Below are 11,825 nucleotides of genomic sequence, written 5' to 3' on the forward strand. Positions count from 1 at the left end.
TCATATCGGACGAGCCGTCGGTGGACTCAACATAGTGCTCATACATGTACTCATATCCGAATCCATTGCTTCAAAGAAGAAGGAGCAAAACAATTTAGGTGTTGTTTGGGTTTGGCCCCTGCTCGTCTTGCCAACGAGGGGCACGCCAATATTTTGGCGGAGGAATCGGCTGCCCACGCCTAGCCAATAAGTTGCTCGCGAATTGAATGCTAAAGCTGGCTAGTCTTGGGCGAGCCAAATAATTGGAGCCCATCCAAACGGTTGCCAACCCTTTGGTCAACGCCAAAGTTTTGGCCAGGCAGCCATCAACACCAATCCAAACCAGCCATCAACACCAATCCAAACATCCTCTTAGCACAGGCATTTTGCCGAAAAGTTGTCGGGCAAGGTGAGTATCGGAGTTGACGGTACCTGCGCGACGGTCGGAGCAGTGGCGGAGCCAGAAACTGAATATAGAGGGGGCTAAACATGTCATATATGTTAGAGGGGCCAAATCATCTAAACCTAGCTAATTTTGTCTGACAAATGAAAAATTAGGAGTACATATAGATGTATTTGTGAGAGCATAGGGGGGGCCTTGGCCCCTGCCAGCACCCCCTGCCTCCGCCACTGGGTCGGAGGAGAGGTGTGGAACGCTGACGGAGAAGCGGCCTGTAGCCCAAGTGTACCGTTAAAGGTAACAGACTCGTTGAGTTCCGGTTGGGGTGTGACAGGACAGCTGGGGTGATAGAGCGGTAGCGAAGACAAGAGAGAAAAAACAAAGAAGAGTATGGAGGCGCACGGTCCAGGAGGGGTTCTGGGTGGATCGAGGAGTTCGAATTCTATCGTGTCTATTGTCCGAACTCCCGCAAAACTTCTAGTTTGTCTTGATTTTTCAAAAAAAGAAAGTGCGTCGAGACTGCTCGGCGGATCCATACAGGCCCTCGATAGATTGCGTAACCACGTCCGAGGGGCCGCTTTGGAAATGCACTTACGGCGGCTGATAAACCGCCGTGCTCGAGCCTGAGAGTCGACAGCTTTCTACAACTCTGCTACAAGCCTCGCCGTAGACAAATTAGCATTACAATTTTACAACACACAAGTACGTACATGGGCAGTTGGTCCTATCAGCACTACGCATACTCATTCGGAGGAAAGAAAAATGCAGATCACTACCACGCACACTGGGCCGAGCAGGCGAAACCGGAAACTGTCCGTGGAACCCCTCGCCATCACTCCCCTGGCAGCACTGCTCACCGAGTCACGCGCCAAGGAACCATCACCGCCGCCGCCGCCATGGCAGGCACCAACGCCGACGCCGACGTCCCGCACGACGTCCAGGCACAGCCCCGAGTTGCCGCTGAGGTCGAGGTTGCGGCCGAGCCGCCGCAGGAACGCGCCGTCGAACGGCACGGCCCCGCCCAGCCCGTTGTTGCTCAGGTTCAGGTGGTATATCCTGTGCAGTCTGCTCAGCCCCGCGGGAATCTCACCCGTGAGGTTGTTGTCTTCGAGCGAAAGCGTCGTCAGGCTCGCCAGCTGTCCAAACGCCGCCGGTATCGGCCCCGAGTAGCCGGAGCCGGCTAGCCGGAGTTCTTGAAGACGGGCGAGGCTGCCGAGCTCAGACGGCAGCGGGACGTCCATCGGGTTGTTGTCCATGATCAGATACTGGAGGTTCCGGAGACCGGAGAGGCCAGGGGGGAAGTGCCCATTGAGGCCGTTGTTGCTTAGCGCCAGGAAGGTGAGGGAGGTGAGGTTGGCGACGGTGTCCGGAATGCCGCCGGTGAGGTTGTTGGAGCTCAGGTCCAGCTTCTGCAGCTGGTTCAGGTCGCCGATCCGGCTGGGGATGGGGCCGGACAGCGCGTTGTAGCTGAGGTCCAGGCCGACCAAGCCCTTGAGCTCGCTGATCCGGCTGGGCACCGGCCCGGAGAGGGAGTTGTAGCTGAGGTCGAGGTGCACCAGCGACTTGAGCTCGCCGATGCCCTGCGGGATCTCACCACGGACGAGGCCGTTCTGGGAGATGGTGAGCACCTGGAGGGACCTGAGCCTGACGAGCTGCGGCGGCATGACGCCGGACAGCGACGGGTTGGCCCGGATGCTGAGCTGCTGCAGGGTGGAGGACGAGAGGTTGGCGGAAGGGAGGACGAGGGCGGTGACGGCGGCCGGGTTGTTGAAGCAGTCGACGAAGAAGAGGGACTGGAGGCGGGGCAGCGTGAGCACCTGGGGCGGGAAGGTGGCCGCGTCCTTGCACGACGGGTTGGGCTCCACGCCGAAGTCCAGCCGCGTGACGTGCAGCGGCGCGGCGGTGCCGGGCGCCGGCTTGCACTCGAGCCCCGGCCAGGGCGCGCCGCAGGGGTCGGGGCTCTCGGAGCGCCAGTCCCGGTCGGAGGAGACGGCGTCCATGACGAGGAACAGCGTCTCCCTCTCCGCCGGATCCATTGCCGCCGCGTTGGCCACCGAGAGCAGGCACAGGAAGACCGCGATGGAGGCCGGCATCGTGGTGTCCGTTCCGGGGCTATGCGTTTGATGAGTGTGGTTTTTCCGGGGTTTAAGAGCAGCAGGGCTCGGCCGCGTGGGCGATGCAGATGGGGCCAGTGCGCGGTGCGGTGATTGACGTGACGTGACCGGCCATGGGCAGAGAGAGCATCGTGCAAAGAAAGGTTTGCGTTCGGGACGCCGGGGAAAACCTCGGCCTCGCACGATTTAGTGGTACGAGCAGCGCACAGGAGGCTGCTGTCTGCACAGTGGGAGGCACCAAAGCGCAGTGCACACAGTGTGGCACGTCATGTTTTTCACAAGGAACCGCGCATATGGTCCTCGCTCCAGAAGAACAGGGCTAGCAGTACTACTGTTACATAAGATAAGTTGACTGGTCAGGCACTAGTTAAGTCGCTGAGTAAAACTGGGTTATCAGGCCAAGTACAAGAGAGAGGGACCCCGACGCTGCTAGTACTTATTACACTGCGAGTTTTGGACGAGTAATACCTGCATGGCATGGCATGGCATGCCTGCGTGTTGGTGTTCATCTATCAGAAAGGTGTGGTGCTGCTGACACAGCTAGCAGAGAAGGGTACTTAATTTAAGTAAGTGGCAGCAAAGGAAACATGTTTTGTTTGGCTGCTCAGCACAAGTTCATAAGCCATCTCCGCAAATAGCAAACCCAACATTAACAGAAACAGTAGCATCGAAACAAAGGAACTCAGATGTACAATAGTAACAGAATCAAAATGTAGTAATCAACCATTTAGGACCTTAAGGCCCTCCTTGATTCGTAGGATTCTCAAAACGCGGAAATAGAAAAAATAAAAGATTGGAGTGGCAATGCCCACTTGAATCCCATAGAATTAGCACAGGGTGTTTAATGCCACGGGAAAAACAAAGGAAGTGAAAAAAGAGGTTGGAGTGGATGCTAGATTTTCAATGAAATCTAGTACACATGATATCATAGAAAAAATTTCTATAGGATTCAACCATATTGAAAGTTGAATAAAACTGTTGCTTATTGATGATTTGGTGCGGCATACAAGAGTATATAAGAGGGTACAAACCGACTTGGGGTAGGGGTACAAAACTGACTTGGACTAGAATTCGTATACCATAATGACTACTCTAACATCCCCCGCAGTATCAACGGCAGGCTCGACGACGTTGAGACTGAAACAGATATCTTGAAACGGCTTAGTAGGCAGTGCCTTGGTGAAAATGTCAGCAAACTGAGCCGTAGAGGGAACATGAAGCACCCGAACCTGACCAAGAGCAACCTTTTCACGAACAAAATGAATATCAATCTCAATATGCTTTGTGCGTCGGTGTTGAACTGGATTGCTGGTCATGTAGACTGCTGATATGTTGTCACAGTAGACAATAGTGGCCTGCTCAATAGGCCTGTGTAGCTCGGAGAGTAACTGCCGAATCCAGATTGTATCTGCAACGGCATGTGCCACAGCGCGATACTCAGCCTCGGCCGACGAACGTGAGACTGTAACCTGTCTTTTCGAAGACCAAGAAATCAAATTGTTACCAAGAAAAACACAAAAACCGGAAGTGGACCTTCGAGTGTCAGGACAACCAGCCCAGTCTGCATCAGAGTATGCGGTAAGCGAGTTTGGAGAAGAATTATTGAGGTGGAGACCATGATTGAGAGTTCCTTTTAAATACCGAAGAATGCGTTTAACATGATTATAGTGAGGAACCCGGGGATCATGCATATAGAGACATGCTTGTTGAACAGCAAAAGAGATTTCAGGACGAGTAATGGTGAGATATTGGAGAGCACCTGTTAGGCTACGATAGAGAGTAGGATCGGAAAAGGGTTCACCGGTAGCCGAAAGTTTAAAACTAGTATCGACAGGAGTGCGAGATGATTGACAGTCAAGCATACCAGCACGATTAAGAAGATCAAGAATATACTGGCGTTGGGAAAGAAAAAGGCTGGAGGAATCTCGAACAACAGCAATGCCTAAGAAATGATGAAGGAGTCCTAGGTCAGTCATAGAAAATTCAGATCTAAGAAGAGAGACAATATGATCTAAGAACTTTTGAGAGGAGGCGGTAAGAATGATATCATCTACATAGAGAAGTAAATAGGCAGTGTCAGAAGTTTGATGATACACAAAAAGAGAGGTGTCGGAGAGAGATGGAGTGAAGCCTATTGTTTGAATGAAGGAGGAGAAGCGTTGAAACCAAGCTCGTGGGGCCTGTTTAAGACCGTAGAGAGATTTCTGAAGAAGACATACATGAGTTGGAAAGGATGGATTTTCAAAACCCAGAGGTTGCTGGCAGTAGACAGTTTCTTGAAGGGAACCATGGAGGAAAGCATTTTTAACATCAAGTTGGTGAATGGGCCATGAAGAGGAGACAGCAACACTAAGAACGGTGCGAATGGTGCTAGGTTTAACAACAGGAGAGAAGGTTTCTTCGTAATCAATTCCTTGTTGCTGAGAAAAGCCACGACAAACCCACCTGGCTTTATATCGTGAGAGGCTCCCATCGGAGTGGAACTTTTGGCGAAAAATCCATTTGCCAGAAACAATATTTGTATTGGGAGGACGAGGAACAAGTTGCCAGGTGTTGTTTTGAAGTAAAGCATTATATTCTTCTTGCATGGCAGTGGCCCAATTGGGATCAAGTAGAGCAGTTTTGTAATTCTTTGGAAGAGAAGTGAGAGATACGGAGGTATGAAGGTTTAGGCGGTCTTGGGGTTGATGAAATCCTGATTTGGCCCTAGTACGCATGCGATGATCATTAATCGGGGCTGCTGTAGGAATAGCACGAGGGGGTAAGGTGGGTACTGGTGAGTCCGGCGCAGCGGAAGAGTCGGACGAAGGAGTAGGGCTGGGTGGTGGAGTGGGAGCAGGGCTGGGTGGTGGAGTGGGAGTAGGGGCCGGGGGTGTTGGGGAGGGAGCAGGGGTCGGGGGTGTTGGGGACGTCTCGGGTGGGGTGAGTGTATGGTTGGGATTGGCTATGGTGGGTGTTAATGGTGGTGGTGATAAGTTGTGTTCGGCAGGTAGGGGAGTATATAGTTGGAAAGGACGGGGAGAGGGGGTGTTTGCGGAGCTAGGGGTGTTGGATGGTGTAGTAGTGCGTTGTGAGAAAGGAAAAATGTGCTCAGCAAACGTGACATGACGAGAGACATGAACGTGTCCGGTGTGAAGGTCGAGACAGCGATAGCCTTTGTGCTCGTCAGAGAAGCCGAGAAAAGCACATGGGATAGAGCGTGGTGACAATTTATTTGCAGAAGTGGCGTAGGCATTGAAAAAACAGAGACAGCCGAAAACACGAACCGCGGAGTAGTCGGGGTGGGAAAGAAAGAGGGAATAATAGGGAGTAGTGTTGGGTTTAGTTTTAGAAGGTCGAATATTTAGAAGGAAGGTGGCCATGTGTAGGGCTTCAGCCCAAAACTTGGGAGGCATAGATGATTGAATGAGGAGAGTGCGAACTATATCATTGAGGGTGCGAAGAGAGCGTTCTGCTTTACCATTTTGAGGGGAGGTGTAGGGACATGAGAACCTAAGCAGGATGCCATGTTGTAAGAAGAAAGTACGATTTTTAATGTTATCAAACTCGCGACCATTGTCACATTGGATAAAGCGAATTGGGAGGAAGAAGTGAACAGACACATAGCGTTGAAAATTAAGGAAAAGAGAATGGACCTCGGATTTGTTGCGTAGAGGAAAAGTCCAGACAAAGTGGGTGAAATCATCTAGGATAACAAGGTAGTATTTAAAACCCGAAACACTTGCAATGGGAGAGGTCCATAAATCACAATGTATTAATTCAAAGGGATAAGTGCTACAAGAACTAGAGGAACTAAAGGGAAGACGCACATGTTTGCCTAATTGACAAGACTCGCAAAACACAGAATTATGAGAGTCCCTATTACATGGTATGGTAAATTCACTAAGCATAGAAGCTAAGACGGCGGGGTTGGGATGGCCCAAGCGACGATGCCAGAGATCGACGGAGGCCAGCATGGATGTTGGAGGGGTGGCGGCAGGAACTCCATTAAGAGAATAAAGATCACCGGAGCTATTGAAGCGAGCGATCTCGGCCTTGGTCAGGTAATCCTTCACAGATAAACCAAAAGGGTCAAATTCAGCCGAAACTAGATTGTCGCAAGTAAATTGGCGAACAGAGATAAGATTTTTAATGAGGGCGGGTGCAACTAGAACATCGCGAAGTAAAAGAGGTTTGGTGGAAGAGGGAAGTTGAGCCTGACCAACACAATATATAGGAATAGATGATCCATCTCCAAGGATAATGGAAGGGAAAGGAGATTTAGTGCAAGAAGATAACCAATTTCTAGATGCAGACATATGACTAGAGGCCCCTGAATCAAAGATCCAATCCGTACCTGAGTTTCCTTGTGCAGCAAAGTTATTCATGGCCTGGAGAAAGGCAGCTTGATCCCAGCTCGGCGTCGCAGGTGAGGGTGGCGTCGGAAGCAGTGCCGGCGGATACGATGGTGAAGGCAGTAGGGCCGGCTGGGGAGTGTAGTAGGCATTGGCCGGCTGTGGTGCGGGTGGCGTCGGGAGCAGGGCCGGCTGAGGTGTGTAGTAGGCGCTGCCGTCGGTGCGGTAATGACCATAAGGAGCATACGTCGGGGCGGCGTGATAGGCATTGGCCGGCTGTCGGGGGTTGAGAACCCCGGGAGCACCAGTAGGCGGCCGAAGGCCGGGTTGCCAGGCACCTGAGTATGCCGGCGGAGCACCGAGGGTGGACGGAGCGGACCAGGGCATGGGCCATGCTTGAACAAGCCCCGTCCAAGGATCATGAGGAGGCCGCCATGCAACCGCAGATGGAGCACTGGTGGGTGGTGCAGGACTCGGTGCTGGTGATGTCGTAGGCGGAACCGAACTAGTCGACGGCGGCCTGTAGATAGGGTTTTTGCCGCGGTAGTTCGGACTAGGACGCCAGCCTGGGGGCGGTTGAACAGATGACGATGCGGACGGCCCGGCGGCAGGAGTCGGCCTGGAAGGCGGCGCTGGTGTAGACGACAGAGGAGGACGAGCCGCAGCATGAAAGACCTTGGGGCGAGAGTCCTTGCGAGCTTGTGTTTCCGCCGCGAGTTGTAGCAAGGAACGAACTTCAGCGAAGGTAGGAGGGGGCCGTATCATCGGTATGAACGAGGCTTGCTTGTCAAAGTCTTCGCTGAGGCCGCCGCCGACGATATTGATTAGCTGTGAGTCGCTAACTGTATCGCCGAGTTCGCGGAGCTCATCACCAATGGTCTTAACGCGCTGGCAGAACAGGTTCACCGGGGCGTCTCCTTGCACCATATTGCGAAGCTCGGTGTGGAGAGCGTTTTTCCGAGCGTCGGTGTTGCTTTGGAAGAGCTGACGGAGGGAGTGCCAGATGTTGGCAGCGGTGGCGCCGTCGTGATCGAGCATGTTGAAGATCTCGGTGGTGATGCGGGTGTAGAACCACTGGACGATCGCGAGATCGTCTTTCAACCATTGCGGATCGTCGGGGCGGGGAAGACAGTTGGCGGCGACATGCGAGCGCAGGTTGCAGCGGCCGAGGTGGAGATCGAAGAGATGTCTCCAATGGTAGTAGTTGTGGGCGGCGAGATCAAGAACTATGGGGATGTAGGGGCTGACGTCGGAGATTGTGTCAGCAAGAGATATTGGTGCGGTGAGGATGGGTGCAGGGTAGTTTTGTGGAGCTATGGTGAGGGCCGAGAGAGAAGCGGCCGCGGCGTTGGCAGCCTTGGCGATGAGTGCGGCCCGGCGCTCGAAGTAGCCGGGCGGCGGCGGCGGCGGTGGCGTTGGCGGAGCCATACCCTAAACCCAGGGACCGGTATCTGATACCATGAAAGCTGAATAAAACTGTTGCTTATTGATGATTTGGTGCGGCATACAAGAGTATATAAGAGGGTACAAACCGACTTGGGGGTAGGGGTACAAAACTGACTTGGACTAGAAGTCGTATACCATAATGACTACTCTAACACATATGAATCAAACGACCAAAGTAGGAAAAAATTCAAAAGATTCTAACCCTTCAAATATCATATGGAATTCCTTTGAATCAAAGGAGCCCTAAGATGGTCTTGAATTACTTTGAGCAAGTCTTGGTATGAGGATCAACTATAGTAAAAATGAACTCGTCCCTATTAACAAAGGATGCCTGCGTGTTGGTGTCCATCCATCTGAAAGGTGTGGTGCTGCTGACACAGCTAGCAGAGAAGGGTACTTAATTTAAGTAAGTGGCAGCAAAGGAAACATGTTTTGTTGGTCAGCACAAGTTCATAAGCCATCTCCGCAAATAGCAAACCCTACATTAACAGAAACAGTAGCATCGAAACAAACGAACTCAGATGTAAATAGTAACAGAATCAAACATGTAGTAACCAAACGTTTAGGACAAACATTTCAAAAGGCCAAAGGACGAAAATGCCCAAATGGAGGCCGAAATTGAAAAGTTCAAAGTTCAAACTTTCCAGTTTCAAAAAAAATCTGAAAACATTTACACATATACCTAGAGTCATAATGTACGCGTGTGTACACTTTTCTGTTCGAAATAACGAGAGCCACACCAAAAAAAAAACCCGAATCTATGGCCTTTTGGCAAATCTACTGTTCACTCTCAAAGTCCATGAGTTGTTTTCTTGTGCACCTCGCAATTAAAGGTATTTCATCTTAAAATTTTACACATACACATTGCGTCCTTGTATACATGTGTATATTTTTTAGAATATTTTTTGAACTAAAAAGTTTGAATTCTGATTTTTTATTCAAAATTAAGGCCAACTCCACCGCGCGATCCCATTTTGTCCGGCTCCGTCCGTTTGGGGTAAAAGGGACAAACGAGGCAGCCCATCACGCGACGGCCTGGACCCATCTGGTCCGTTTTGTGTCCGGGCCGACCCATTTCGAGCGCAAACATGCGCCGGGTTTGGGTCGCGGCGGACAGCGAACGGACGCTTCGAACGTCCGCGTCGGGGCCGCGTGGCAAGCGGCCACCTACCTCCCACCCGCCAACATCAATGCGCACGGGCGGGTGGCCCCACCTGTCATCCGTCCAACGAACGGTCGCCATCCTTCTTAAATGGGAAGCTGTGGACCGGTCGTCGTCCACACTTCCCACTCCGGCCCCTCTCTGTCCCCTCGAAACCCGACACTCTCGAAACCCTAGCCGCTCCCCGTCCTCGACCTCGCCGGCCGGCCGCAGCCATGGGGCTTTGGAACTACGGCCGCAAGGGGAAGCACGACCGCGAGGCCGGCTCCTCCTCGGGACGCCGTCGCGGCTCCGTCAACAAGGAGGAGCCCGCATCACCGCCGCGCTCCTCCAGTCGAGCTCCCGCGCCTGCCCCCTTCACCATCGCCCCTAGGACCGCCGGCGAGAGCGACCGGCGGTACCTGGCCGTGGACGTGTGCTGGCGGTACTGGGAGACGAGGACGCCGGTCCCGTGGAGCGACATGCACCTCCCCAACAATTGGCACCTCTCCATGGACCGGGTCCCGATCCCGCCGGTGCCGGCGAGCGGCTGTGCACAGCGCGATGAGAGCGAGCGCCGTCGCCGCCTCCTCCCCGATGACCTCTACTACGACGAGAGGTACGCCCCCGACTCCGTGCTGTGGGATACGTGGCTCCAGGACGAGCACGACGTGCGACGCGCGTTGTACTTCACCGGCACGGTGTCGGAGCCGCGGCGGCCACGTCGGGAGGTGCGCGGGCGTAGGCGGGTGCGCGGCCTCACGCCCACGCCGTCGCCGTCGCCATCTCCATCGCCATCACCGCCTCCTCGCATGACAGCGGAGGAGGAGGCCCGTCTCATGGCGTGTGTGCTGGAGGACTCCATGCACACGCACGACGAGCGCCAATGGGAGGGCCTCGAGGAGATGACGGCCCTCTCCGCGGCCGGCGACGTCGCCATCCCCGAGCTGGAGATGGTGCCGAAGGAGGAGGTGGTGGAGGAGCCGCCGGTGGTCACGTTCCACCCGGGCCTGGTGGGCCAGGGGTGGAGCTGGTCGTGCACCACAGAGCAGATGGCGGCCGCCGTGGGGGGCATGAACTGGTGCCCCACGCCGCCGCGGTCACCGGAGCGGGACGCCTCGCCACGGGAGGAGGTGGTGCAGGCACCTGCCACCTTTCAGCCCGCCGCCCCCGTGCACCACGGACCGCCGGCCCTCCTGTGGACGCCGCCGGACTACGTCGACCTCGTCAGCGACGACGACGACACCGGCGGCCACTGAAGACGGCGACGGCCATGACATCGACGGGCGCGGCAAGAGCTCGCGGGCGGCGTTTTTTATTTTGTTTTTATGTTAATTATGGAACTGGGCCGTTTAAGTGGACCGTGAAACTGGGCCGTTTTATGGCCGTAACCCCTAAATATGTTTTAAGTTTTTTTAACTACGTTTATTTACTTTTTTAGGCATTTTATTTAAGTTTTTTGTTTTTTGTTTTAATCACGTCCATCCCGGACATGATTTGGGGTGCGGCCGCGCGTTGGGCGCACCCACGACCCAACGGACAAACGCGGATATGGGCGAACCCATCGCCGCCTCAAAGGGACAAAATCCGGCCCAACTGGACGTCCGTTTGAGATCGTGCTAGAGTTGGCCTAAGGCCTCCATGGAGCTGAGTGGAGTTGGCCTAAGGCCTCCATGGAGCTGAGTCTCCCAAATGCCCTACTCACTGAAGAAGCCCAACACTCATGTTTCCAAAGACAACAACAAACCTAAGCAGAAGCAAAAAGTAAGGCCTCTTTTGGTTTATAGGATAGGATTATCATAGGAATAGAAATCTTGTAGGAAATGAGATGACATGTATCTCAAATCCTATGAATACAAATAGGAAACGAGATGTTATTTGGTTGACACCAAGGAATTTTTTCATTGAGTCTAGGCTTATTTTTATTTCCCTATAAAATGTGAAAGATAGGAACCAATCCTATGTAGGAATAGGAATCCATTCCTATGAAGCAAAGGGCTGTAAAGAAAAAAATCCTAATTCCTTCAAACCAAAGAGTCCTACGAGTCCGATGAGACAGAAAGTCGCACAGTTGCAAGAAAACACATGCTAGTCTGCTAGAAATGCATTATCCAGTCCACAGACCAAGGCGGGGCAAAAGTGAGCTCGTACGAGGCTATGGCCTGTACCATGCGCTTACTCAGGTGTGTGTGCCGTGACAACACGTCCTGGCCAACGTGACGTAAAGACGTCTGACTCATCCAATAGTGGGAAGGCGTGCATCCGTGCTTGCCCGCCGTATGGCAGGTTGAGATGATGGATCAAGTTAGGATTCCCTACAAAAGCAAGACGCCATGTGATGCTTGCAGGCTTGCAGCTCAACGGACCTGCAACTTCATCATCTTGTGATCATGGATCATAAACCGTGAAAC

At 53.1% G+C, this 11,825-nt stretch overlaps 1 protein-coding gene across 1 annotated transcript; it reads right to left on the minus strand.

Annotated features, from left to right (window-relative positions):
- Positions 1–1,023: 1,023 nt before the first annotated feature.
- Positions 1,024–2,679, minus strand: LOC123076320 (receptor like protein 29; the record flags this gene model as incomplete). Its single annotated transcript, XM_044498634.1, has 1 exon — positions 1,024–2,679. A coding segment is annotated over one exon (1,557 nt), but the record flags the coding sequence as incomplete, so codon positions are not given.
- Positions 2,680–11,825: the final 9,146 nt, after the last annotated feature.

This window comes from Triticum aestivum, chromosome 3D, assembly GCF_018294505.1.
Source record: "Triticum aestivum cultivar Chinese Spring chromosome 3D, IWGSC CS RefSeq v2.1, whole genome shotgun sequence".
Taxonomy (NCBI): domain Eukaryota; kingdom Viridiplantae; phylum Streptophyta; class Magnoliopsida; order Poales; family Poaceae; genus Triticum; species Triticum aestivum.